General features: G+C 42.3%; 1 protein-coding gene across 3 annotated transcripts in view; it reads left to right on the top strand.

Moving 5' to 3' along the window:
• Positions 1 to 26,476, top strand: part of Bbs9 (Bardet-Biedl syndrome 9) — a 390,403-nt gene that overhangs the window by 313,880 nt on the left and 50,047 nt on the right. For all 3 annotated transcript variants that reach the window (XM_055601404.1, XM_055601405.1, XM_055601403.1), the window contains one exon: positions 16,975 to 17,197. In XM_055601404.1, the coding sequence (XP_055457379.1) occupies positions 16,975 to 17,197 (223 nt within the window). The remainder of the gene's footprint in view (positions 1 to 16,974; positions 17,198 to 26,476) is intronic.

Here is a 26,476-nt window from a genome sequence, read left to right as displayed (position 1 = left end):
GGTGTGGAACAGTCGTTGAGAGCTCCTCTGATCCATACGCACCAGGCAGAGAGAGAGAGAGAGAGAGAGAGAGAGAGAGAGAGAGAGAGAGAGAGAGGGCTAACTGGTAATGGTGTGGACAAAGCCCACTCTTACTGACACACCTTCTCCATGCCTCCTGGTCCTTCCCAAACCTTACCAACAACGAGGGACCAGTCATCCAAACATACGAGCCTACAGGGACAATTCTCATTCAAACTACCGCAGTCATAAAAAAAAAAAAATCACAACTTTTGTCAACTGCATCAAAATGTTTAAATGAAAAAGCTTTATTTTGTGACCTAAAATACTTATACTGCAAAGTAGAATACGTATTTTAGTGGCAAGTGAGGTAGAGTGACAAAAGTTTTTTATTGGTCAGATTGACCTTCAGTAGCAGAACTGGAGACTTCTCTGTGCAGTGAGAAGGAGCATGGTCGTGGGTCAGATTATTTATAAACTCACTTTAGGAGGCAGAAAGCCTTGGTTAGTCTGTGGTTCTGGTCCCACCGCTAAATGACAGTCACCGTGGTCTTGGCTGGTCTGAATCACTGCTTCTGCATCTGTAAGGAACGAGTTGGGTGCCGCCCCAGAAGCGGCAGGAGCCGCTAAGGGGACAACCAAGCAAAGCACCGGAAGTTAGAAGTCACCTCTGAACTGGCATTCACTGATGGCGTGTCACAGTGCATAGGTGCATCTCTCTGCCATCCCTGAAAGCAGGAGTCATGTCTTGAGCCCTTTTACATTCTTAGGACTGCTGAAGAAGTGGTGTGTAGCCAACATTTATTCAATGGTAGAACACAGAGAACGTGGCAGGGCAGGCCACGCTATGTAATTTTTATAGCTCAGTGCAAAGGGATAACATAAACCCCTTGTTCAAAAAGCAGGCGCAGGGATGGCTCAGCAGGTAGAGGCAATGGCCATGCAAGCTTGGCAACCGGGCATTATGCCTGGAGGCCAGGTGAAGGTGGATGGAGAGGACCGATGCCGCAAAGCTGTCTTTTCACCTTCACATGTGCGCTGCGTACACCATGTCCCCTCCATCTCACACATGCATGCGTGCACACAGACAGACAGACAGACAGACAGGCACACACAAATAATAAACTAAAAATATTTAATTCATGGTGGATACTCCTTCCTGACTCTTATTTCATTGTCTGCAGGTTCTGAATTTCTGTGTTCTGCGTTCAACAGCCAACCAAAAATATTAGTATATAAATATTGTCTTGACGAGAGAGAAACTACATTAACATAATGTTTATTATTATAGTATGTTGTTATGATTCCCTGATTTTATTATTAATTATTGTCAGTTTTTTCTGTGCCTGTTTATAAATCATGCGTATATGTATATAAAAATGTTCCTCTAGGGTTTTATACCAACTGAGGGTTCAGGCACCCACCACAGATTTGCTGTCAGGTTGAGGGAAATGTACTATCCACAAAGGGTTTTTCTTTCTGCAGTTTCTCTCAACTTGTCATTTTTAACTTGCTCTTTCGTGTCCTAAGTAAAGAGCAGTTAGGAACTCTATAATGTGCAGGCTCACTGCTTTTTCATCAGAGTTGACTCTTCCCACCGCTCTGTGGGGCTTTGGAGATGAACTCAGGTTGAGTGTCTTCGCCATGTGGGCTGTGAAGAGCACTGCCCCATAGAAATACGTGAACATATTTCACGTACACAGTTCAAAGGCTTAGTCCCTTCCTGGAGACTTTCTGCCTTGCCTATCGACACCTCCTCTATCCTCCAAAAACTGCAGAGGAAGTTTCTCCCAACTCTCTTCCTAAAGTGGTGAGATTAGAAGGTGTGTGTATTTGCATCTGTTGGAAATAAGACATTGCGGGGGGGGGGGGGGGAGGCATCGCCTGGAGAAGAATAAATCCAAAGAGGAATTTGGAGACTTCCTAGTATGCTCTTCCTCTTTAGTTGGGCTATAGTATCCACTTTGGCGTTATGATGTTGAGAAAACTAGTGTCTTAAAAGAAGAGAACTACTTTTTAATTTTCTAAGACATGTGCGTCTAGTGTGTGGTTTTGACATGCTGGTTCACAGTTCCCCACACTGTCTGTAGACCTCACAAATAAATGTTGTGTGATGGGGCTCTGCACTGTTCCACAGAGATGTGAAAATGAAGTATTCAAACCTGAAATGACTTGAGAGGAGGAGGGTGAGACAGGAAAGAAAGGAGTCTCTTACCAGAATGTTGAAAATATACCCCATATTGAAGTTATTATGATACCACAAAAATCTGAATGTAATTTAGATAGTTGGGTTGAGGGTAGATGGCAGAGTACATGTGTGAGGGGGAGTGCTCAGGACATGTGGACAACATTTCCCAGGACACTTTCAGCCGAAGGGCAGATGTCCCCACAAGCGTTGAGCGGCAGAAAGGAGCGCTCAGAATATATTTACGTTTCAAATAGCTCTGTGTAATTTGTATACTGATTTGCTGTGTTGTTATTTAGGTGGAATGTGTCAGGCAGTCCACTCCCGACTGAAGATTCTAGAATAGTTTCCTCCTAATCATGACAGGTTAACAAAGCAAACAATATTCAGGACCGTCCTATGCTGGCGGAAAGCAGTTCCCTTCGCATGGCCTGGTCAGTGCCAGCAGAAAGCAGCCCTCTGCGCCTCCCCCTCCACCGTTGGTGCCAGCCACCAGCGCGTCGTTTGGAACCGCACTGCATTTGCAGCAGAACTCATACTTGTTTTTTCTATCCTGTCTCTTTTGGGACACTTTTCTTTTTTCTTTTTTTCACTTTCCAGTAGCAAATAAATGCTGGCATTTCAGACTAGTGCATGTACTTTTTTTTTTTTTTAAGGTGCTAAAATTAATGAGCACCAAATGTACTTTATGGAGATGATTTGCCCAGTGAGAAAAATATTGAAAACTTTGTTTTGTCTCTGAGAGCGCTTAAGCGTAGTTCCACTGGTGGTTTTGATAATTAAAAATTGCTACTGTCCTCTTCTTGTAACGATGGCAGACATGGAGTCTAAAGTAGTATGTTATCTCTCTATGTCACAGGGCATAGGGCATGAGTCTGTTTGCTGCAGATCAAACCCAGGCCATCAGGAGAGCTAAGTGTCTTCCCTAACGCCTAGCTCTACCTCTGGCGCCCAGTAATTTTAAATTTTAAAACAAATAGTTTTTAGGCTAGGGGTGGAGGACTTTTAAGAACATTGAGAATTTTAGAGGCAGGGCAGCATTGACGTTCTAGCCTATGTATTTTGAAGTTCCATACAAAATACTGTATCTACTTCTGTCAGTGAGGCTTTGTTAGAGGTTATGATATTAAACATCTCTTTCCCATGATGCTTCACAGAAGCCAAAAGACATAAAGGTGTAGGGTATGTGTACAGCGTTTTTTTAGGGCTGGCTCAATGGGATAAACTTTTATCAAGTCATTGAATCATCCAATGGATCTTTATTGACAACTTACTAGTTTTTAAGCACTATTTGGCCTATGACATACCTTTTAAACAAAACAGACATAAAGTGTCATTTCTGGTGGTTTTCGATCACTTTTATAAGCAAATTTTCTAAGCCTAAGCTCTGCAACACAGTAGCCACGTGCCACGTGGAATATAAATAAGCCGATGTGAAATGAAATTAACTTCACAGTCTGTATTTCCCTTATTAGTGGCTACGTGTGATGAGGGCTTACTACCTTGGACCGTGCCGGCAGACATTTTTGCAAGTCCAGAAAGTGTGTTGCATAGCCGCAGGGAGCATCAAGAAAAGCCAGGGCTGAATTTGTTGGATTAGCTACAGCTCCTATCAGTGAACTCACAAAAGGAGAGCAGGAGCCCGAGGTGAGGTTCCTTCCCGATGTTTGAGTTCACACCCGTATCTGTGGTTTCCTGGCATCTGCTTGGTCACCTGTCACCATCAGGCACTTCTAGGAACAAGGGCTTATCTGAGAGACCTGTGTGTATCTGCAAAGGAGGGGCAGGAGACTGGCACAGGTGCTGTTGCTCCGCTTGTGATAGAGTTTGGAAGTCTTCTCCAGACCCGTGCCCTGGAAGCTTGGCTGCTAGCTTGTGACACTGTTGGGGGAACCCTGAGGTGGCGGCATCTGGTGGAAGGAAGTGTGTCCCTGAAGACAGCCATTTCCTCCATCGTTCACTCTTGCACAGTCCCGAGGTGAGAACTGCTCTGCTGTGTGCGACCGCTACTATGGTGCTGTCTATGTCTGGCCACATACTCAAAGGCAACAGGCCCAGGTGGCCATGGTCGAGCTCCCTGAAACCATGAGTCCAAACAAAGCTTTCTTGCTTGAAGTGAGGTGTTTCTCACAGCAACAGAAAGCAAAGTATTGTGACCTTCACATGGTCGCCACTACCAGTGCAGTCCTTGTGACTGTTTTTCCCTTTCACATGCCCATAGCCTTTGAATTCTTTTGATTACAGCCCTCTGGATAGATACTTCATTTTGGATTGGATGTGGATGAATTCTCTTTGCCCTTCCTGATCGCCATTCAGATCTGCTTCTCATTATTCTAGTAAACAGCTCAGATGACTGGATTTTTCATACTGCAGATGGCAAGGGAGCAAGGAGGACCAGGGTCGAGATTTCCGAGGAGACTGTTAGAGACTTCTGAGGCCCATGTGTTCACTTGGCTCTGGAGGAGCCTCTAATGAAAAAAGCAACAGTGTACTGGTTTTGAGACCTGGCTTCATAGACTCCACATGGCATAGCATTTGCCATGATACTTTCTTTCCTTTGAAATTGCACTCAGTATCTTTGGCAGTATTTTCTGCCATTTGAAAAGAAAAGTCTTATTGTGTTCTTAAGGACTTAATAGTTACCTTTCCTTGTACTAAACTTTAATACCCCCTGAGAAAGTTAAGATGAAAATTCACATCAATGGAAGAGGGAGACTTGAACCTTCAGCCCTACATTTTGATTGATTGTTCCTTTCACAAAGTGATACAGAAAGGAACATTATTTTTACCATGTTGAACATGGTTCATGTGAGAAAACAGATGTTTATATAGGAAGTCCTATTGTGTGGAGGCATCAAGGCTCACTTACAAGGTTTAAAGGCATCTACGTCACAGGTCAGGACCATTGTGCCTGCTGTTTGGATTGAGTGAGGACTGAGATGGCTAATCATTACCATTATTAATGAGCCTTCCTAAAAGGGAAACAGGAGGAGGAAGTCTGGTGTCACTAGTAAGTCTGCTTTTGTGAGGGCTCAAGTATCATCACAATTATAGCTGTCTATGGGAATGTAGTCTAGAAAGTAAATATTTTGGTATTTCCCATAGGCTTAGCCAGCAAGATAAACATGTGGAATTAGTTTCATGTTCATAATGGCCACATATCCTGTGTTGTTGCTCTTTAAATGCAACTGCTGCTGTTTAATTATATACTATTCTTTGTCACCAGAGTTGAATATACCATAGAGCCCAGAGCTTTCCTTATGAATTCCTTTCTGGAAAGCTCCTTGCCTTGGGCCATTGCTTTTCTACCTGACTGCCTGTGTTGGCATTTGAAGCAGCCTTTCTGTCCATTTCTGTAGCGGTATTCCATGTCTCTGGAACCACCACTCCCCCTGTTCTCCCATTTCACATCTACTTGCCTGCTTCCCTTGGCTCTGTGGCAGTCACGTGGTTCCACCACTTCTCATTCATAAACCCCTCAGCATCTCTCCTTCAATCTACAAAAGCTAAGTTGAGTCTCACCGAAGTACAGCTGGTAGTACCCTTTTCGTCATGTAGATGGCACTTGCTGTTTGTCCATCCACCTGCCCTCTCCAGGCAGGTCAGTTTGCGTTCCCTCTCGTTCCTTCTATCCCTCTTGTGAATTCCACCCATGGCATGACACAGTTTACCCTCATCATACTCTGACATTGTCACGTATGCTTGTCGATACGTCCAATTAATTCAAGAACAGATTGTTTTGCATCCTCACAGAGTTACAACAGTGAAGCATGTAGTTACATCTAATCATTTGGGGGAAACTTCACTTATTTTCATAATCTCTTAAATAATAACAGGTGCTCTCCCACAACTGTGCAGTTCTTCAAAAGTTGCTTTTTACAAAGGAAACATTCTACGTCCTTTTCTATGCTGTTCATTTTAAAAGCTGCACCAAATATTTTTGTGTTGTATTAGAGCAAAACCCTTTCTTTGATATATTGATATTAAGATACATATAGATACATTTTTGTTTGTCTTTTTGAAACAGGTTTTCTCTGTGTAACAGCCCTGGCTGTCCTGGAATTCTCTTTGTAGACCAGACTGGTCTTAAACTCACAGAAGTCCATTTGCCTCCATCTTCCAAGTACTGGTATTAAAGGCATGTGCCCTCATGCCTGGCTTGTGTAGATACATTTAGTAAGCTAGCCCACCACCTGTGTGTGGTCATGTGAGACATAGTATTACGATGTCTTAGTCAGTAATGGGCAGCATATATGACAACGGCTCCCTGAAGTTACAAACCAAAGTTGAATGAATTGTATAGGCTTCGGGTCTGGTTAGCTTTGGTGGGTGATGTTTTTACTTAGTTTCAAGGATTTCTTAAAGAATCATAACTCTTAAAAAACAAATATCATTCGAATTTTCACAAGTCTAGGTTACTCACATGGCTTGCTGCCTGCCTGGAAGTGCGGTCGGGGCTCTTCATACGGGGACATACCTTGTGACACATTTCACATGTCTCAGAGTGTATCCCAGTCGTTAAACTGTGCATGACTGTATATTCAAGTATGCACCCATCCACGTAGCTCAATAACAGAGATAATGACAGGAAATTTTAATCTTACCAATGATAAATATGCAGAAATGAAAGCCATTGTGAGATACACGTTGCTTACTCTGCCTTAGCCAAATTTGGAAATAAGTGTAACAATGAACCTGTAGGAAAATGGACATACCCACTTATTTCTGACACTGTCTTTCCAGAGATTACTCTAGGAGAACATATATCGTAAAGCTAATTCTACATCAGAAATCTAAGATAAAGAACTAAGAAAATTACAGAGTCCATTTGGTATCATAATGTTTATAATTACGAAATACTGAAGCAAACTAAATACTAATAGTTGGGAAATATAAACTTTGTTGAGCAAAATATGATGACATATGGGGGTTCACATAGCCTCTAAAAAAAGTGCTTAGTTAGCTCTGAGTCCTTAGGTAAGTTACCAGACTCCAAGCACTGGCTCTTCATTTGTCCACTGGTAAAGTAGCTCATATTTAAGGCCAGGGAATTGTGACCATTTGATTCTGTCTGCACTAGTAAACAAACAGTACAGAGGAGACATGGGATATCGGGAGTGTGAGTGGACTTGCAGACCCTTTTAAAGGCGCACACGGGATGTGATGAACTTGCAGTCCGCAGAGCCCTGGCTCACGTATCGGGTGGGAAGCTCTTGCTTGAGAAAGGAATTTCTTTCTCTTTCAGGTATATCCTTTCTTGTGATTCTTTTTTTTTTTTTTAAACCATATAATCTGGACTTTTATGGTTTGGCTGTGACCTTACTATAAATGTGCCACTCATGCACAATAAACAAATAAAAAATACACACGCTAAAATTTCCTTCCTCAATAAGTTACCTATATATGTATCCAAACTATATTTTTTAGCAGAGTAACCAAAAATTATGTTTGTTTAGCTTCACTCAACTAGACCACACACAGCTTCTTTTGACTGTCTTCATCATAATTTCAGGATTTTGGTATTTTATTATTTATATCAACTGGAAGCTAACAACAACAACACATCAATAATAAAAACACATGTTCTGAAAAACAACAACGACAAAGTAACAGCCCCTTGGAAAAACCACATGTGTTAAACCGTGCTTTTTAGAACTATGATGCAGGCAGAGTGTGCGTAGCTGAGTGTGGGCCACATACGTAGCATGTGCAGGGCCGGGGTTTCAGCCCTTCGCCGCCCTGGGAGACCCTCACAAAACAAAACAGGACACGAAGACATTGGGACACATCCGGAAACTTCGCCAGGGTGCGTGGTTTTCACGAAGACACTCTACATATCCCTTATATTTTTGTGAGGGCTAATGAAATGCCAAATGTGGGACCAGGCATGTGACAGGCATCCAAATATGAGTGGCTGTATCACTGCTGTAGCCCAACAAGAAGATGCCAGATGCTGAAGTTCTCATATTCCTCTGTGTATCCTTAAGAAAAAAAAACAAAAACAAAAAAAACAAAAAACAAAAAACAAAGCATGCCAGATAAACTCTGACGGTGTATTTTTTTTTTTTTACCACTTAAAAATATAAGCAATCATTCAGAGAGCTCTGTGAGTCTCATTTAGACATTAAAAAGCTGTTCCTGCGTAAGAAGAAATGCGTGAGTAGCCTGCATTGGCTCAGGTATTGGCTTCAGTCACCTGTGTGCCACGGGCCACTGCGCTATGCTTCCTCAAGTGGAAGCAGGAAGGTGTCATGGAGGAGCTCAAGCTTCCCTGAAGATTGTGTTGCCTCACCTTCATGATTGTTCCTGAGCCCCAGGAATTCCTTCTTTCCGAGTTGCTTTTAACCTTGCCTCCATTGAATCATGTATTTCTGAAGGCGAGGAAGCCTCTGTCCGAAGTCAGCAGTTCTTTTTAGACAAATTGACGTTTACTGTTCTGGCAAGAGCCCTGTGCAGAACATGAATTAGTTGGGTCACTTTGGTTCCAGAGATGGGAGGCTTTGCTGACTTTAGTGTGTTGCTTACATTAGGTAGAAATGTGTGTACCTGTGTCGCAGTGACAGGCTTTCTATCTGTGGGGATCTTTTTTTTTTTTTATAAATCTTTTATTTTTTTTTATTAATTACACTTTATTCATTTTGTATCCCCCCATGAGCCCCTCCCTCCTCCCCTGCCGATCCCACCCTCCCTCCCCTTTCTGCATGCATGCCACTCCCCAAGTCCACTGATAGGGGAGGTCCTCTACTGTGGCCTGGTAAGGCTGCTCCCCCCTCAGGGGGAAGTGATCAACGAGCAGGCCAATCAGATTATGTCAGAGGCAGTCCCTCTTCCCATTACTATGGAACCCACTTGGACACTGAACTGCCATGGGCTACACCTGTGCAGGGGTTCCAGGTCATCTCCACAAATAGTCCTTGGTTGGAGTATGAGTCTCTGGGAAGTTCCCTGTGTTCAAATTATCTTGTTCTGTTGCTCTGCTTGTGGAGTTCCCGTTCCCTCCAGCTCTTACTATTTCCCACTTCTTACATAAAATTCCATTCACTCTGCCCATCAGTTGGCCATCAGGCTCAGCATCTGCTTTGACAGTCTATACTGCAGAAGCTTTCAGAGGCCCTCTGTGGCAGGTTTCAAGGTTGTTTCCTGTTTTCTTCTGGCTTTCAGAGGCCCTCTGTAGCGGGTTCCGAGGTTGTTTCCTATTTTCGTTTTCTTCTGATGTACATCCTCTTTGCCTTTCAGGATGAGGATTGAACATTTTAGTTAGGGTCCTCTCTTTTGCTTAGTTTGTTTAGATGTACAGCTTTTAGTGGGTTTATTCTATATTGTATGTTTATATGACTGAGTATATACCGTGAGTGTCTTTTTGCTTCTGGGTCAACTCACTCAGGATGATCCTTTCCAGGTCCCACCATTTACCTGCAAATTTCATGATTTCCTTATTTTTCATTGCTGAGTAATACTCCATTGTATAGATGTACCACAGTTTCTGCATCCATTCTTCAGTTGAGGGGCATCTGGGTTGTTTCCAGCTTCTGGCTATTACAAATAAAGCTGCTACAAACATGGTTGAACAAATGTCCTTGTTGTGTACTTGCGCCTCTTTTGGGTATATGCCTAGGAGTGGTATGGCTGGATCTTGAGGAAGCGCTATTCCTAGTTGTCTGAGAAAGCGCCAGATAGAGGAAGATATGAGAAGATGGAAAGATCTCCCATGCTCATGGCTTGGCAGGATTAACATAGTAAAAATGGCCATCTTACCAAAAGCAATCTACAGATTTAATGCAATTCCCATCAAATTGCCAACACAATTCTTTACAGACCTGGAAAGAAAAATTCTCAACTTCGTATGGAATAACAAGAAACCGAGAATTGCTAAAACAATCCTCTACAATAAAAGATCTTCTGGAGGTATCTCCATCCCTGATCTCAAGCTGTACTATAGAGCAACAGTTATAAAAACTGCATGGTACTGGCATAGAAACAGAATGGTGGATCAATGGAATTGAACAGAAGACCCAGAAATAAACCCACACACTTACGGACACCTGATTTTTGACAAAGATGCCAAAACCATACACTGTGGGGATCTTTTTGCCTTACATCTTAGGAAGCATTTAGCTTAGCTTTGGAAAAAAAAAAAAAAGGAAAATTGCTTTCTTAATCATTCACGAATACTTGCTTCACTAAATTTAGGTTCATAGTATTTCCTGGCTTTTCTGTACATACAGGAATAATTTTGGTAAATAACAAGATACCACCTGAGTCTTAAAGGATTTTATAAAAATATTTATGGTGTGTGTTTGTATGTATGTGTGTGCACATGTGAAGGTCACAAGAAAGGTTGCAGGAGTCAGTTGTTGCTACCATGTGGGTCCCAGGGACTGAACTCACGTTCTCAGCCTTGGCAGTAAGCACCCTTACCAATGGAACCTTCTTGCTGGCTTATACCACATTTTAAATCCCAGTTAATTCACTGAGGTAGTTAAGTCACTGCACGTGACTCAGCAGAAGGAGCACCCTAAGGCAAGCTCAGATAAAGTCTCCATGCAGTTTGTCTCCAAACAGAAATCCAGTAGTTTTTGGATCCCAGCAATGATGAGCTATGTCCCTGCTTCATAGATGTTAAAATTCTGGGGAGGAGGCTGTCACAGATCAACAGCTGAAGCAGAGCTCAGAATAACAATTAAAGTCTTTTACCAAGAAGGAGCCAATGAATGGTTTGAATTTGAGGATGGAAGTACAGAAAAGAATCCAATTTCTTGGTTTAACAAGAGTGATAGCTGTGTTCTCACCTATGGGCTCTGAATTCAAGGCCATAAGCATTTCCTTAGTTTTTAATGACCTCAGAATAAAGTCATATATGCCCCAGGCACTGTATGTTTTGCCCACTTGTAAAGAAGAAGAAAAGAGGAATTAGATACATGTCTATATCAGATAGGCCCTGCTTCCCATAATTCAAAGGAATATAAATTAACTATTATTGAGCATTCATTTATAACAGGCAATGATCAATGACTTCTCACTGATGGTGGCAGATGCTGTGAATGTCCCACCTTCTCTTCCTGAGTGCTTCTTCCTGATTAATGTCCACAGTTCTTTCCTGGTAGGTAGAGCCTATATAGCTCTGCTCCTCTGTGACCAATGGGATTTTAGAGATGGGGGGAAAGTTTGAGGTAGATGTCATCACCTGGAATTATTTAATGGGACTGAGCACTGGCCAGTGCTGGTACCTGGTCAACAGCACTCCCTTCGGGGCCTTTTCTCATGTCCCCATCTCTCATTCCTGAACTCCATGACACTTTTTGGATCGGTTCTCTAAGAAAGTACTTGTATACTTTCTCAAAGGAAATATTGTCTCAAGGCTATTAATTGTAAAGTTGAGGCAAGGAAGCACGGCAAGGCTGAAGACCTGGGAAATAACAGAGGTAAGCTCCAAGCCCACACCAAGGAACCTCACAAATGAGTAACCAGGCTCAGTAGAGGAGTGTGGGGCTGGGAGACTTTGTTGAAATTGTGTTCTCCATGTTGACTGCTTTAAGAAGGATAAATGTGGATTTATATTTCATTTTTATGTATACTTGATCTGATCTCTATATTGGAAAATGTTGAATAGTGCAATTAACTTGTGGTTTGCTCATGGAACACTAAGATGAACTCTATTATTGACTTGCCCATAAAACTGATGGGAAGGCACCTTATCATGATATATAAGTAAAGCCCTTTCTCTCTCTCTCTCTTTTTTAGTTATCACTTTACATCTCAGTCTTAGACACTTCCTTCCTCTCCTCCCAGCCTTTTCCCTCCATCTCTTCCATATCTCTCTATCCTCCCTCTTCTGCCCCTCAGAAATGGTCCCCAACAACCCTCCCCTCTTAGCACTTCCAGTCACATCAGTCACTATGTTCTTCCTCTCTCACAGTGCCCTGGCAAGGTAGCTCCCCATCCTTGGGGGGAAGTGGTCGAAAAGCAAGAGGACAAAACACATCCTAAAATACTTTAAATGTACCACTCTCTAAATATATTTTCTTTTCTTTTTTTAGTATTATACAAATACCTAGGCCATATAAGCTCTTCTCTGACTAGTTCATAACTTGAAATAACCCATTACACTAATTTACACTCTGCCACATGGCTGGTTACCTCTACTCAGGCACCATACTTCCATCCTCTTCACATCTTTCTGGCTAAATCTCACACACCTGGCTCTCTCCCAGAATTCTCTCTCCTTCCAGATGTCCCACCTCCAATTTCCTGCTTAAGCTGTAGGCCATCAGATTTATTAATGACAGGTACTATATCCATACAATACACAAGATAGTTTCCCTACAATGCCCCTTTTTAGTCCAATAGAAGGCTCTTTTTCTTTCAATAATATACTACTAATAATAATAACTATGAGATAGTTATGAAACTATTAGGTAAGATTTACATTCACAATATCCAGTCTATATGCATTTGGCAATTTAGGAGAAATATTCTATTAACTATTATATCTTGATGAGTTCAGAATTCTGTACCTAAATCATTTTCTATCATAAGTTGCATCTTCTAGATCTAAAAACATCTTCTTAAATCCTAAACAACATCAGCTTAATTGTAAGACTATAACTATCTAGTCTTCAACCCCATCTGATATTTGAGAAGGAAATAATATTATCTAAGTATATAAGAAGTGCAGGCAAGCAGCTTCCAATACTAAGAATTAATAGACATCTGGCTGACTGCACAGTCAAATTTCCTCTATAACATTAGAGCATCAATTTTCAGCCTTCTGGCCCAGTGTAACTGACATATATGTGAAGCAGGAACCATAAGAACTTGCTTACCCTGTCTTGGCAGAGCTTGGTGTTGACTTCCCTGCATCCAAATTTGCTGATTTTGGACATCATTTTGTCTGCCACTGAAGTGAGGGCAAATTTTCTTTGTCCAGTGGCAGCTTGCCACGTTAAAATCCGTCTCCTAGTAGAGAGTCTTCGATGCATCATTATAGTTTTAACTTTTTCCTATTAGTAGTGAGGAAGGGTACTTAAAGGTAGGAACCATATCCGAGTCTCTTTTATTTTTTTAATTTCACTGTATTTAATATCATATACCATTTAGTCACAAATATTATTTAAAAAAATAAATACGAATGAATCCCAGGCTTCATGTAAAAGGTAAAAGGGGCCAACCTGGTAGCATCCCACTGTAATCCAATTAACCCAACGGAGAGATGGGAGATAGTGACCAGAGAATTTCTGGATTCTCTCGGGGGCAGCCATCGATTGTATTCAGTGACAAACCACCAGAGACCTTGCCTTATACAGAATGGAAGGTGAAGACTCATTCCCAAAACTGCTTTCTGATTTTGACACACTGTGGCAAATATGTACTCATACTCTCACGCCTGAGCACATGCTCACAAATATACATGCCTCTCACACATAGAGAAATGGAGAAAAATAATATATATATGGTTTTCCCCTGAGGTTTTATTTAGTGTAAAAAAACATTTAAAGTTATACCACTTCATAATCATTACAATTTTGAGATCTGAACTATGGTAACTAGCCTTTTTTCATTTGATTGCTATGAGGAGAATGACATGTTAAATTATACTATAGAAGGGTCACTTGTGAACTATTCTAGATACTTCTCTGGATTTTAATTCTAGTTGACGATTATCAAAATAGAAGTTTAGTGAGGGCTCTTCCTGCAGCTGGCTCTTAGCCACTGGTGTCCTTGACAGAGAAGCAGCATACACCCACAGCCTAAAATACTGAAGCTGCTGTGTGGTCTCGAATGCCAGACTAGAGGGGAGAAAGAAAAACAGAAGGGAAGGGATCAGGTATTGCTTTACACTTAAATCAGTGGTTTTCTGTATTTTGGGACATTTTTTTTCTTGAGTTTGGTTATGCAGTAAGGCCGTGGTTCAATTCCTCACAGGGCATCTGGTAGAATCAGGGCAGTGCAACTTCTCAGAGTAACATTCCCAGAGGAGCCCAAGGTGCAGCTCAGGTAGAGAACGAGGCATGAATGGGGAAGAGGCAAGGTCTTGAGGAAAACAAAAAGGGAAAGTCCAGAGTGGAGGCGACAGTGCAACCCCAACCTGCTCCAAAGAAGGCAAAGGAGAATAAATGTGCACTGAAATCCATTCCTCCTCCCTTCCTTCTGCTTCACACTTTTGTTTACTTAGGTGATACACAGGTCAACTGTGATGTTAGAATAAAGGTATGGATTTGGGAACTAAAGCCAAAGCTAGTTTCACAAAAGGGCAGCTGCTTGTTTCTCTTCTAGAAGTTTTTAGCGAACACTCCTCATATTAATATTGCATTAATATTAATATGCTAATATTAATATTGATTTCAAATTAATATTAAATTTCATATTAATATTGCATTTCCCTCTTGAAATATGTGGCAAAGTATTAGTATGAATAGAGAATAGGAGCTTGGCCTCTGCAGGTGGGCGCATACATGCTTGCAGTGTGGCTAAGGAGGGCAGTGAACTCAGCGCCAGAGAGGTATTAGAACAGTTTGTCTTCAACTCCTCACATTGGAGTTTCCACGTTCTGAAAAGTTTTGTTTCATGTTTTGTTTGGTAATTTGTTTAATCGTATGTTATCGCATTGAGTTTTATATAACAAACTCTATCTTCACCAGCTCTTATCTCATAAACACACTCTTTTATTATTGAACGTAAATTTATGCAGCAGCTTACTCCCTCCAAATATTTTCTTAGCAATCTTTCCAAGTATTGTCACTATGTCTCATCATACTAAAGCAATATCTGTCCTAAATACCTATTCATTGTTTACCACTCTAACTGGCAGTGGCACCTGCGAGAATGGAGCCTGAAAATGGGCAGACTAAAGCCGCATGCAATAGCCAATTTTATTCAGAACACTAGGCAGTTTATACGCTGAGGCAATGGTTCTGAACCTTCCTCAAACTTGGACCCTTTACTACAGTCCCTCATGTTGTGGCGACCCCCGGCCATAAGATTTTATGTTGCTACATCACAGCTGTAATGTAAATACGTGCTATCAGGATATCTGATGTGTGACCCCTACAAAGGGGTCATGATCTACAGGTTGAGAAACCCTGCTCTGAGATACAAGAAGAGTCACACAAGTAATTTGTGACTTGACAATCACAGGTCAAGCTGCACGTTGCTGCATGTGGTCATGGGACAGCAATGGCCAGTTTTAATGAATCATACGAAACAAACCCACTCCTATCGTCTATACCTGGCAGGGGAACGAAAGCACATTCCAAGACCAGCTCTGTGTTTTTGGAGAAACTGAGGTCATGGACTCTTATTTTCTTGGAGTTTTCTCATAAATACTCAGTATCCCTCGAAAGACTCCATCCTTGGACCATGTTCCAACAGTACATGACATGGTTTTTTACTTTCTTCGCAAGTTGGCAGCAGGAAAAGATTTTTGTAGGAGCATGTCTGTGCTGAGTGAATACTGTTGCTTTTGTTTTCTAATAAGCTATTGTTGTCTGTTTATAAACATAGTGGCTTGTCTACATGATCAGTCTAAATGACACAGAAGCTGTTTTAATGCTGAAGTGCTGAGGATAGTCACTAAATAATAATACAGAACTCCTCTTATCCTTCAGAAGACCTTGTCAAAGGCTCCAAGAGCAACTTGAAGTATGGCCTGTCTGAGAGGGTTACTAACGGCAAATTTAGATTTGAGTTTTTGCTAGTAGTAGAAAGATTTCTTTGTAGCAACCAATGGTTTATTTTTGTGATTTGAAGCAGGACGCTGTTTTAAAGGTCTTTAAGGTCATTTCTTTCTTTCCTAATTCATCTGGTGGCATCTACTACGGGTAGACAGAAATGGGTCAACGGAATCAAAAGTCTCAGTTTACCGCTCATGGCAATCAGTGGGAAGCTCTCTGGTGGGTATACGTGGTGTCTGAACTTTGATGAGCCTAGAAGGGCAAACATGTCAGCGAGGAAGGAGCCTGAGCACTCGTGCAGCATTGTGCGGTTCAGCTGCCAGCAGGGCCGAGATGACCAGAGGCTTGTAGGTAGGAGTCCTAGGGAACAGGCAGGGCAGAGTGTCCTATCTTTTGTGACCCTGAGCCCTCTGCTGTGAAGATCTTACTCGGTTATCCTTAGGATGCTTAGTGGGGGCCCAAAAGCTCTTCCTGCCATGCACCCTTTACTTCCTGAACCTGCCTGTGGGTGGTCCCTTGTCTCCTGTGATGATGCTGAGGTCCCAGCGCAGCACTGGTGTTCCTATAACTGCAGCGAGAACATTTTAAAGTGACACCACATTTTCTCCAGTATTACTGTAGCTCATACAAGAAAAGTGGAACAAATGGCCATTTCTTTGTGCCATTTTTTGTCACATGATACTGAAATGGAACCGGATAGACTGTTGGAGCCTTCAAAATTACTCTTAAAGCTAGCACTGCTAGATTTTGTCCACAGCCTCAGGGCTATGGCCCAAGCAGCTGAAATGCCAGGTGCCACCACCATATCTGGGGTTCTGTATTGGCCAGATCCTCCTCAGCAGGATGTAAGGCAAAAGAAGGGATGTTCCTGGTAATTTGAACCGCCAGATGATCAAACAGGCCTGCCTCAGAGATAGATCATGTTATTGGTTATTCTATTCTTGGTACAGGGCAAAGCATTTCTCATATATCATCAACCCATTCAATCACCTCAAACCTTGGAGGAAGCTGTCAAGAAATATTAGTAGATCATCACCAGAAAACCTCGTGGACAGTATATATATAAAGCTCGGCTCACTGTCATTTGTATACAAATTCCAAATTGGCTTTTGCACGCAGGGCTGGGAAGAAACGGTGGATGCTGCTGTTGCCCACCTTTTGAAAACCTGCCTGTCGAAGAGTTCCAAGGAGCAGGCTTTGAACCTCAGCAGCCAACTGAACATACCCAAAGACACCAGCCGGCTGAAGAAGCACATCACCTTGCTGTGTGATAGGTTAGCTAAAGGTGGGCGTCTCTGCGTGAGCTCGGATGCCGCGGCCCCGCAGGCCATGGTCATGCCAGGTAAGAATCCTGCTGCCTTCCCCAAAGACGGTGCTCTTCCCATTATAGAAATGTGCCTGCATCTGTATTTGGGTTTCAATTTCATATTAAAGTGATGATAGCCAGGAAAATTGCTTTCACGTTTCCCTTCATATATCCTACAGTAACCACGTGGATAAATATTCTCCGGGTATTTGCTTGCTAAACACTTTGGGAATGGTATGCCTTTTTTTTTTTCCTTGTCTCTGCCTTTAAATATATGATCCATTTTGTTTTGCTTCTAACCAATAAAAAGAGGATTAGAGAATAAAAGTGTTTTTAAGGAAAAGTTTTACCAAATGTGATCTCAAGATACTGCATTTCATGAATGTAAATAACACGATACAAGGAACTAATGTGATCCAGATGAGTTAGATCCCTTCTGCTTGGACTGTGATTGTTGGGATAAGGGGCAAGAGTCCAAGGGGGAGACCAGGATTGGAGAGGTGAGCAGGGCGCCAGGACCGAGGAGGCACCTGTGGGCCATGGTAGGCAGAGACCCAGGTTGGCCCATGAGCCCCTTCATTGAGGTCCAGACAGCTAAGCTTGCTTCCCCACAGTCTGTGGCTGAGTGGCCCTTCACTGTGCACTTAGGCCCCTCAGAAGCACCGGGTTCTACCTGTCCATCCCGACCTTTGTGACAGCAGCTCGTGGAGCGTGACACCAGTGAGTTCTTACACACGGTGGCTGCGGCATGTGCTTCCTAAAGCAGGCAACGCAGCTTGGCGGGGGGGTGAGTCTCTCCTTTCATGCATGGCTTTTGTCCCCTCCCCGGGCTGATTTTCTTGCTGTTGCCTTCCTTCTCCCTTAAGCCAGATGCTTAGAGGAGGAGAATTGGGTGAACTCTTCAAAAGGTAAACACGGAGGTTACACATCACAATTTGATAAGCTCAGGCCTCAAGGGCAGGCAGACCAGTGTTTGCATCTTGCCTCCATTCCTTTAGCTACCCCTGGGTGCTGCTTTCCAATCCTACCGGCTGCTTCTCCATGACTGGTTCTCACCCTGTGGGTCGTGACCCCCTTGGGGGTTGCAGAGCAGATATCCTGCATATCAGATAATTGCATTATATTTTGTAACAGCAGCAAAATTACAGTTATGAAGTAGCAACGAAATAATGTTATGGTTGGGGGTCACCACAGCATGAGGAACTGTATGAAGGGCCACAGCTTTGGGTTGGGAACCTCTGCTCTAGATAGTAAGAATTATTTGCCTTGTTGCCAGGACTTTCTGTGTTTATAAGACACTCAACCCCGTGCTTGGAATAGAAGGTACCATTAGTACTGTTGCTGCAGGAATGTGTGATACATTCTCTAAATCCAGCAATGAGTAAACGGCCAGGATATGCCGTTTACTTATGTCCCCAGGATGCTATATTTGATTACTTGAAAACATTTTTTCTTTTACCATAACTACATATAGAACCCAACTTTTACTTCTAAAGAATATTTCTTAGCTGGCCTGTCAGGCAGTTCTCATATGATTTACCCTTGGGGAGCATGGGCATGGGGTTTGGGGTCTTGTCCTTGTCACAGCCTCCTGCTGTTCCTTTTGACCTTCAGTCTGTCCTCTGCCTTCAGAGGAGTATCCCCCTAAGAAATAACCATTAAGACTCAAAGACATATGACCTGAAAGCTCTTTATTCTGATTGGCACTGGGGGTGCACCCATCCCTCCATGCAACACAGGAAAAGAAGTAGGGTTTCTGCAAGTGGGGCGGGGGAGTGGGCTCAGCCCACCTGATCCGTGCGCATGATGACTGGCGCTAAGTGCCAGCTTGGCAGGATCCACAGTCACCTGGGACGTGGGCTTCTGGGCATGTCTGAGCCAATTACCTTGACGTAGGAAGACAGATCTTAACTCTGGGCTGGACTGTTCCTTCTGCCTGGACTATGCAAAGTGGGGAAGCCAGCCAAGTATTAGCGGTCATCCCACTGCTCCCGGCATGGACACAGTGTGACCAGCTCTGTTAAGCCTCTGCCTTGTTCACCTTCCCACTGTGACTGATTTCACCCTTGCCCAGTGAGCCGCAGTAACCCCCTCCTTCCTCATGCTCCTTTGTCAGGACATTTGCACCACATCCACAGGAACAGAGAGAAACTAAGAAAGTGGTGTCCTGTCAGCCGAGGCTGTGGTCGCCCAGGTCTTTCTGTGGACCCCAGGCTGAGCCTGGTAGGGAGCAGAAACCCCACCCCGAGTCTCCTTTAGCCACACTTGCTGGTTATGGAAATTGAGCCATTTTTCTTCAAGTAACTAAGCAACTGGAAGGTTGTATGTGTATCTAGGATTGCGAATATTTAAGTTATCAATGTAAAAACTGTGTATATGTGGATGGCAGAGACAGAGGCGACGGGAGAAGGAGGAGAAGAAATAAGAAACGAGGAGGGCAGGAAGCACGTGTGTGCCCCCATGCCCGTCTGGCTGAGCGCTTTCCATGAAGGCTCACTGTGCCGGAGTCATGCTATCAGTCATCCCATTAGCTCTTACCTGCTGCTGACCCTCCCTCCCCTGTGGATCTAACTGCACCATGAGTCATTGTGAGCAGCTGTGTCCTGTCTCTTTTCATCAGGATGATCACTGGCACCTGAAATACTTTCCTTCCACAATTCAGGATTTTCATACACTTTACTTCTGTCCTGAGCTCATTGTTGAGGGAGACAAAGCTGGTGGTATTGTTGATCAGTTGCCAACGGAGAGCTGAAGCAGAAGCAGCAGCCCTGCCCAGGGTTAACACAGTTCCTGGAAGCGTTAGGTATAGAATACAGACATCCTGGCCATCTGGCCTGCACTCGAGACCACACAGACCACAGCCGTACAAAAGCTCTTCTCGACAGAGGCCCCTCTGGGGTGGGCCTTTCTCCGTGTGGCTTCCCCTCTTCAGCTGCTCCAGGAATGTGGGAGAAAGAGGCCACAGGGGAGTGCCGTCACATTGTCCAAGGCCGCGGTGGGTTAGGATGGAGTGGGTTGATGCGCACAGAGGCGGCGGGCGTTTCTCATAGACACAATCTTATTTTGAGGTTTAGGCAAGAACTTAGGGTCATTTGGTTCACCCTTCTTCCTTACAGCTGAGGTAACCATGGTCTGAGAAGTCAGTGACTACAGTGGTTAGTATTAGAAGTCAGGAGTGTGTGAAATTTTACTATGCTCCCTTTTAAAGTGCACATGAATAAACATCTCTGAATAAAAACCTTCTGGTCTTCTCCAGCCTCACGACTTTATGAGCCCAGCACTCTGGATATGTCCTTTCATTTGCTTCATTGAAGGCCATGATGAGAATGTTCTCCCTGGAGGCCAGAGGGTGAAAATCTTCTCCCACTAGCAATTACCTTATGGCCTCCTTTTTTTTTTTTAAAAAAAAAATTCATTTATTTTTGAGATTATGATATAATCATATTATGTCACCCTTTCTTTTCCTCCCTCCAAATCTTCCTATATACTTTTCCTTTCTCTTTTACAAATTCATGACCTTTTTCATTAATTGTTGTTGTTGGTGGTGGTGGTGTGTGTGTCTGTGTACACTCCTAAATACACAAATACAACCTTTTAGTCAGTATACTGCTACTCTATGTGTCTTCAGAGCTGGCAATTTGGTATTGGATAGCCAAATAGCGTGCTCCTCCCTGGGGAAGACTTTCTTTTTCTTCAGCATTCCTTTAGTTATCTGTAGTTCTATTAGTACTATTACTTAGTACTATTAGTACTATTAGTTCTATTACTACTACTACTATTTTTTTATTTTTGAGATTATAGCATCATTACATTATTTCCCCTTCCCTCTTCTCCCTCAAATCCTTCTGTATCCCCTTCCTTACTCTCTTTTAAATTCATTGCCTCTTTGTTCGTTAATTGTTGTTATGAACATATATGTATATACATATATTCCTAAATATGGCCTTCTCATATATAGTATTACTTGCGTTTATATTTTCAGGGATGACCATTCGATATTGGATAACTAATTGGTGTGCTCTTCCCTGGGGAAGACTATTTTTCAGCATTCCTTACTTGCCTGTGCTTCTTGGTGTAGGGCTGAGGCCTTGTGGTATTTCTCCCATCCATGTTGGCATGTCTGTTGCTGTTTCTTTGTCTGGCTCATGTTTAGGCAGTCATGTTGGTGAGACTTTATGGATGTACCTTCTGACATTGCTAGGAGGCACAGTCTCCTGGAAAGCGCCCCGATCCTGGCTCTTATACTGGCCCCTCTTCCTCTGTTAGTCCTGGGTGTAGGCGTGGCATCGTAGGGTATCATTTGAGACCAGACTCCACAACTGTAATTAGCTGTAAAGAAAACTGAAACCCTGAAAAGTTCAGGTAAATAGATGAACTAGAAAATATCATACTGGATGATGTAGCCCAGAAGGGGGAAAGAAATGCCTCCTCTGCTGTCTCCCTTGAGGCTCATAGCTCCTGGTCTTCAGATGGACCATCAGGCGTTATCCTGATGGTTTCCTTTGCCTCCTGTCTCCTCTTTTGCCTTTATCAACTCATGATCAGACCTCCCTTTACCTTTCTGGGCAAATTCTTTGTACTGCAGTACCATCAAACTCATGTTACCTCTAACTATCGAAATTATAGCTTACGAGGAATTCACTTTCATAACATATTGATAAAACACCATGACCCAATGTAACCTGGGGAGAAATGAGTTTATTTGATTTATACTTCTAGACGGTAGTCATTGAGGAAAGGCAGGGCAGAAACTCAAGCAGGGCAGGAGCCTAGAAGCAGGAGCTGCTACAGAGGCCATGTCCATCTGTGTTCATCAGAGCGATCGATGATGAAGTCTGGGTTAGTGGGTAAGAATTCTTACCTCTACCCAGAACTAGTAATATCTGATGGATATATATTTTATTCTCTCCATCTGAGGCAAAGTTGGATCTTCATTCATTCCTTTTTTTTTTTAATAAAAAATTTTAAGTTTTTAAAATAAGTAATAGATTTTCCAAGGACATTTTCATACATATGTGCCCTTACACTTTGTTCTCAATCATTGTCCTCCTACATTACCCTGAGATGTACTTTAAGTTAAATATTATTTAGGGTAAGTATAGAAAGTAAAATGAATGAGAGAAAGGAAAGAAGCAAGAAAGGGGGCAAGTAGAGGAGAACTGAGGTTAAGTAAATGAAAGAAGAATTGAGTGGGAAAGAACATTATGGATGGGGAAAAGCAAAAGGAAAAAAGGAAAAAAGAAAATGATTTTTTTAATCAATGAAGAAGTTCAAAGCCCAAACTATATAGGTATAAGAAAGATAATAAAATATAAAAATACCAGGATATTAAAAATAAAATAATGTTTAAAAAATCAGTGCCAAATACAGAGAAGGGAAGGAGGGAACACAGCACAAAAGAGAAGAATATAAACTAAGAAAAAGAAAAAAAAATACTGCCTCCACATGAAAAACCAAGTAGATAAATGCATGAAGGAGAATAAGAACTAAAAACATAAAATTCAAAGAACGTATGTGCAGTTGTTTTAAAGGGAAATTACAAGGGTCAAGAGAAAACAGGAGAGAAGGTGTTAGGAGCTGTGTTGTAGGCCTTCATGTTGGAAGGGTCCGCCGCACTGCTGGACTCAGTCTGTCACTACACTTTATGGTGTTGCTGAATTTCTCTAAGTGACTGCTATCTCCTGAAGAAGGTCTCTTTTCTTTGGGTTCCAGGGTTCATGGGGTCAAACTTAGCTGCTTATTCCCTGGGCTACTTAGATTCTCTCATCCTCCTAACCTCCTAGATCATAGCTCCTGGGGTGTCTGTTTTTGTTGAGGAGTGCCTAGTGGGCATGCTGAGAATATGAAAAGCTAGCGGAGCACGGAGATCAGTAGAGGGAGAAGGCCCTGCTTTGCAATCTCAAGATCTGTGATACTGACATCGCACTGGGGAGGTTAGGCCGGGGGTGTCATGTACACCCTAGAAGGTCATTGCTGTGGGAAGTGCAGAAGAGTGGCTCCAGAGCTGAATCCACTGCTGGCTTCAGGCTCAGGGCTGCCAACCTCTGGGTTTAATCGTAGTTGATTAGGTCTGTGCCCAGCCACCAAGGGCAGGCTTTTCTTTCCTTATGGCATCCCAGTCTGAGCTTCTCAGTGTCTGGCCCTTCTGTTCTCCAGGACTTCCTTCAGCTTGACCTGTGGGTAAGTGAGTGCTTAAACTCAGTCCCCTGGGGTAGTTCAAGTGTGTGTGTGTGTGTGTGTGTGTGTGTGTGTGTGTGTGTATGTGTGTGTATGTTTCCATGTATGGTATATGGGTATGTATGTGTTTATGTAAATGTCTATGCAGACCAGAAGTCAATACTGAAGTTCAGTTGTCTTTCTCAGTAACTATTCATAACACACACACACACACGTTTGAGACACAGTCTTTTTCATAAACCAAGAGCTCACCATTTTGCCTAGCCAGTAATAATTAGCTTACAGGCCAGTTCTGGCTTGATTTCTCCATGTTCTTTGACTCAAATATGTGGTGTCTTCTGCAGTAAGTTCTTAAAGTCACATTGGCAGTAATGTTTGGGGATCTATGGGATGTTGCTGGCCAACAGTTCGGAAAGAAAGAATCTAGTCCTGGCACTGGGTCTTTTATTTGTTAGCTTATGGCAGCTGGTAGTGGCATTGTTACCTTGTTATAGAGAAGCTCTAATTAAATTCTATCTAACAAATATATATATGGTTATATATTATACAACATTATGTATGTATGTATCAATATGAAGCTTTTACAGTAGTAGGTTTCCTTATGAAGCTTTCTAAAGATTTTTAGTGTTAGTTATTCCTCCATGTATTGCTTTCTGTACTCTGTCTGCTCTGCTCTGTAAGCCAGGATGGCTTGAAACTTACAATGCTCCTGCCTCTACCAGGTATTGCTGTATGTCTCACATACATTTTTCTTGATGTTATTTCATTATTAATTTTTCCATATTTATTTTAATAGTTACATACTTTTTAGTAGTTTTTTTATTAGTTACATTCATAGATTCTTTTTTGAAATATATAAACAATTTTGATATTAGAATAAGTGATTATTTGTTCAATAAGCTTGTACCTAACTGTATCATGATGAAGTTATGCTTTTCCGTGCATGTGTGCTTTCTTTAAAAAAAAAAAAAGAAAAAAACAAGCTTACCCCCTACAAAGATTTAGCAAATGGGCGGCTTAGGCCTCATGTGGGTCCTCTAGTAAGAGAAGTGGGCCTCTATTGGACATGGACTCACTTGCCCGATTTCTGATCACTTTCCTCTGGAGGGACTGCCTTGCCAGGCCACAGGGGAAGAGGACATGCTCAGTCCTGATGCGACGTGATGAGCTGGGGAGGATGGGAAACGGAGTGCCCCTTTTCTGAGGAAAAAAGGAGGTGGGGGGAGAGGGGAAGGGAGGGAGAAAGGGAGGGATGGGGCTGCACCATGGATGTAAAGTGAATAAAAAAAAGAAAAGAAAAGCCTAGATCCAGTCATATTACTTCTTTAAAATATTCCACAGTTTTGCTACCTATTAAATCAAAAATTCCAAAGCTGAGATACTGTTCTTTACTAAATAAACCCACATTATCCATCCAGCATGTTCCTTGCATTTTTTCCTTAAGATTCTTTATTGATTCTCAACTACTTAGCATTCCCCAAACACTTTGTGTTTTTTTTTTTTTTTTTTTTTTTTAAGGTTTTTTACTTTGGAAGAGTTTTGTGTTTTGTTATGTGCTTTTGAGCTACTGGGTTTTTGAGGGCGCAGCTCACGAGCTCCATGAGAAATCCCTGGGGCCTCCTTTTCTATTATTCCCTGTCCCTTGGGCATATGAACATTCTAGTTACCACAGGGCCTTACTATTTAATTTTTATTCCATTTCTCATCCTTAGGTAAAGGTTTTCAAAACTGTTTATTTTTCATGACTTTGGTATTCTGTTTGTGTCTCCACATGTTGTTAAAGTTTTAATTTTGCAATAATGGCAGACTCACAGGACTCTATAAAAATCCAATATGCCATCCACCCAGAGTCCTCTAGTGGAGGTATAGTAGATAACTATAGTATATTATCAAAAACGGAAAATTGTCATTGATCTCTCATGTACTTTTAGAATGAATTAATGAAGCCTTTTATAAAAAGGGGGGATGGGCAAGCCTTGGATACAGATTGGTTCCTAGACATCGGAGTTTTTGAAAGAATGGCAACAGGTGCTAAGGATCTGAGCAGGATGTCCATCTGCAGGAGAGCTGGTTAAAGTTCAGTATACAGTGTCATTTGGGTTGACTAGCTGTGGACATAGAGCCATGGAGGCGGGACAGTAGAGCCCGTACATCATGTTGATAGATGGCATTCGGGGCTATTAAAGGTCTATGAGTTGCACGTGACCCCTGAAGCCGTGTTTTGGAAATGTTAATTTGATGGTAGTATTCAGGATCAGGGAGTTCTGAGGTCAGTAGTTCAATCAAGGTTTAGAAATGCTGGTGGAAACGGTGAAGTCTGTGAGTGGATTCTGTTGTCTGTATAACATGATTCATTTCACTTACAATGCACCTAAAATCATATCGGCCCAGACAAGAACAGTACAGGTGATGTTTAGACATGAGAAACTTTAAGAGTGAGGTTGAGGCTGGAAAATTATTTCTGGCAGTCTTAGGTCAGAGCTGGCATGGCTATCTTGCAACTGTTTGAACTTCTGAGGGAATGAAGTCATAGGAAGTAGATAACTCAGGATTTGAGTCTTAGTTGCCAAGCACTGATGAGATATAAGAGGAAGGCTGGGTGGGACTAAAGAAGAGGAGGTGTCAAGAAGATCAAGAACAACAGATGATCAGGGAGACTCTGAACTGAAGGGCAGTGTAGGAAGGTTGTTGGGAGGCAAAACAGGCTACGGTCAATGTTTTCATTTTTTTTCTCTTTAAAAATATATTTGAAGGTCACATGGTATAGCAAGATGAGAATGCTAATATCTGGAGTTTATTTTCAATGGGAAGCTTTGGGGAGGCACAAGAAATGCTCTAGGATGCAGAAAAGCTGAGTAGAACCCAGTGAGAAGCCAAGTACACAACTACACATGTGGAAATTGAAAGAAAAAAAATGCTGGTAAATGCAAGTGTATATGTAGACTTTGAAATCTCTGAAAGAGCAAGAGTGGCCAATAGGGAGATCAGAAACTAAAGGTGATTTGCATTAACAACCGAAATGGCAAGTTCAGCCAGTAAGCAGTTCTGTAGCTGCTCACTCTTCCTTCTTTCCTTCTTTTCTTCCGTCTTCCTTCCTTCCTTCCTTCCTTCCTTCCTTCCTTCCTTCCTTCCTTCCTT

The sequence above is a fragment of the Psammomys obesus genome, unplaced genomic scaffold (assembly GCF_907164565.1).
Source record: "Psammomys obesus unplaced genomic scaffold, mPsaObe1.curated_primary_1811, whole genome shotgun sequence".
Classification (NCBI taxonomy): Eukaryota; Metazoa; Chordata; class Mammalia; order Rodentia; family Muridae; genus Psammomys; species Psammomys obesus.
Note: the sequence above shows the minus strand (reverse complement) of the source record. Positions and strands in the feature narration are given on the sequence as shown.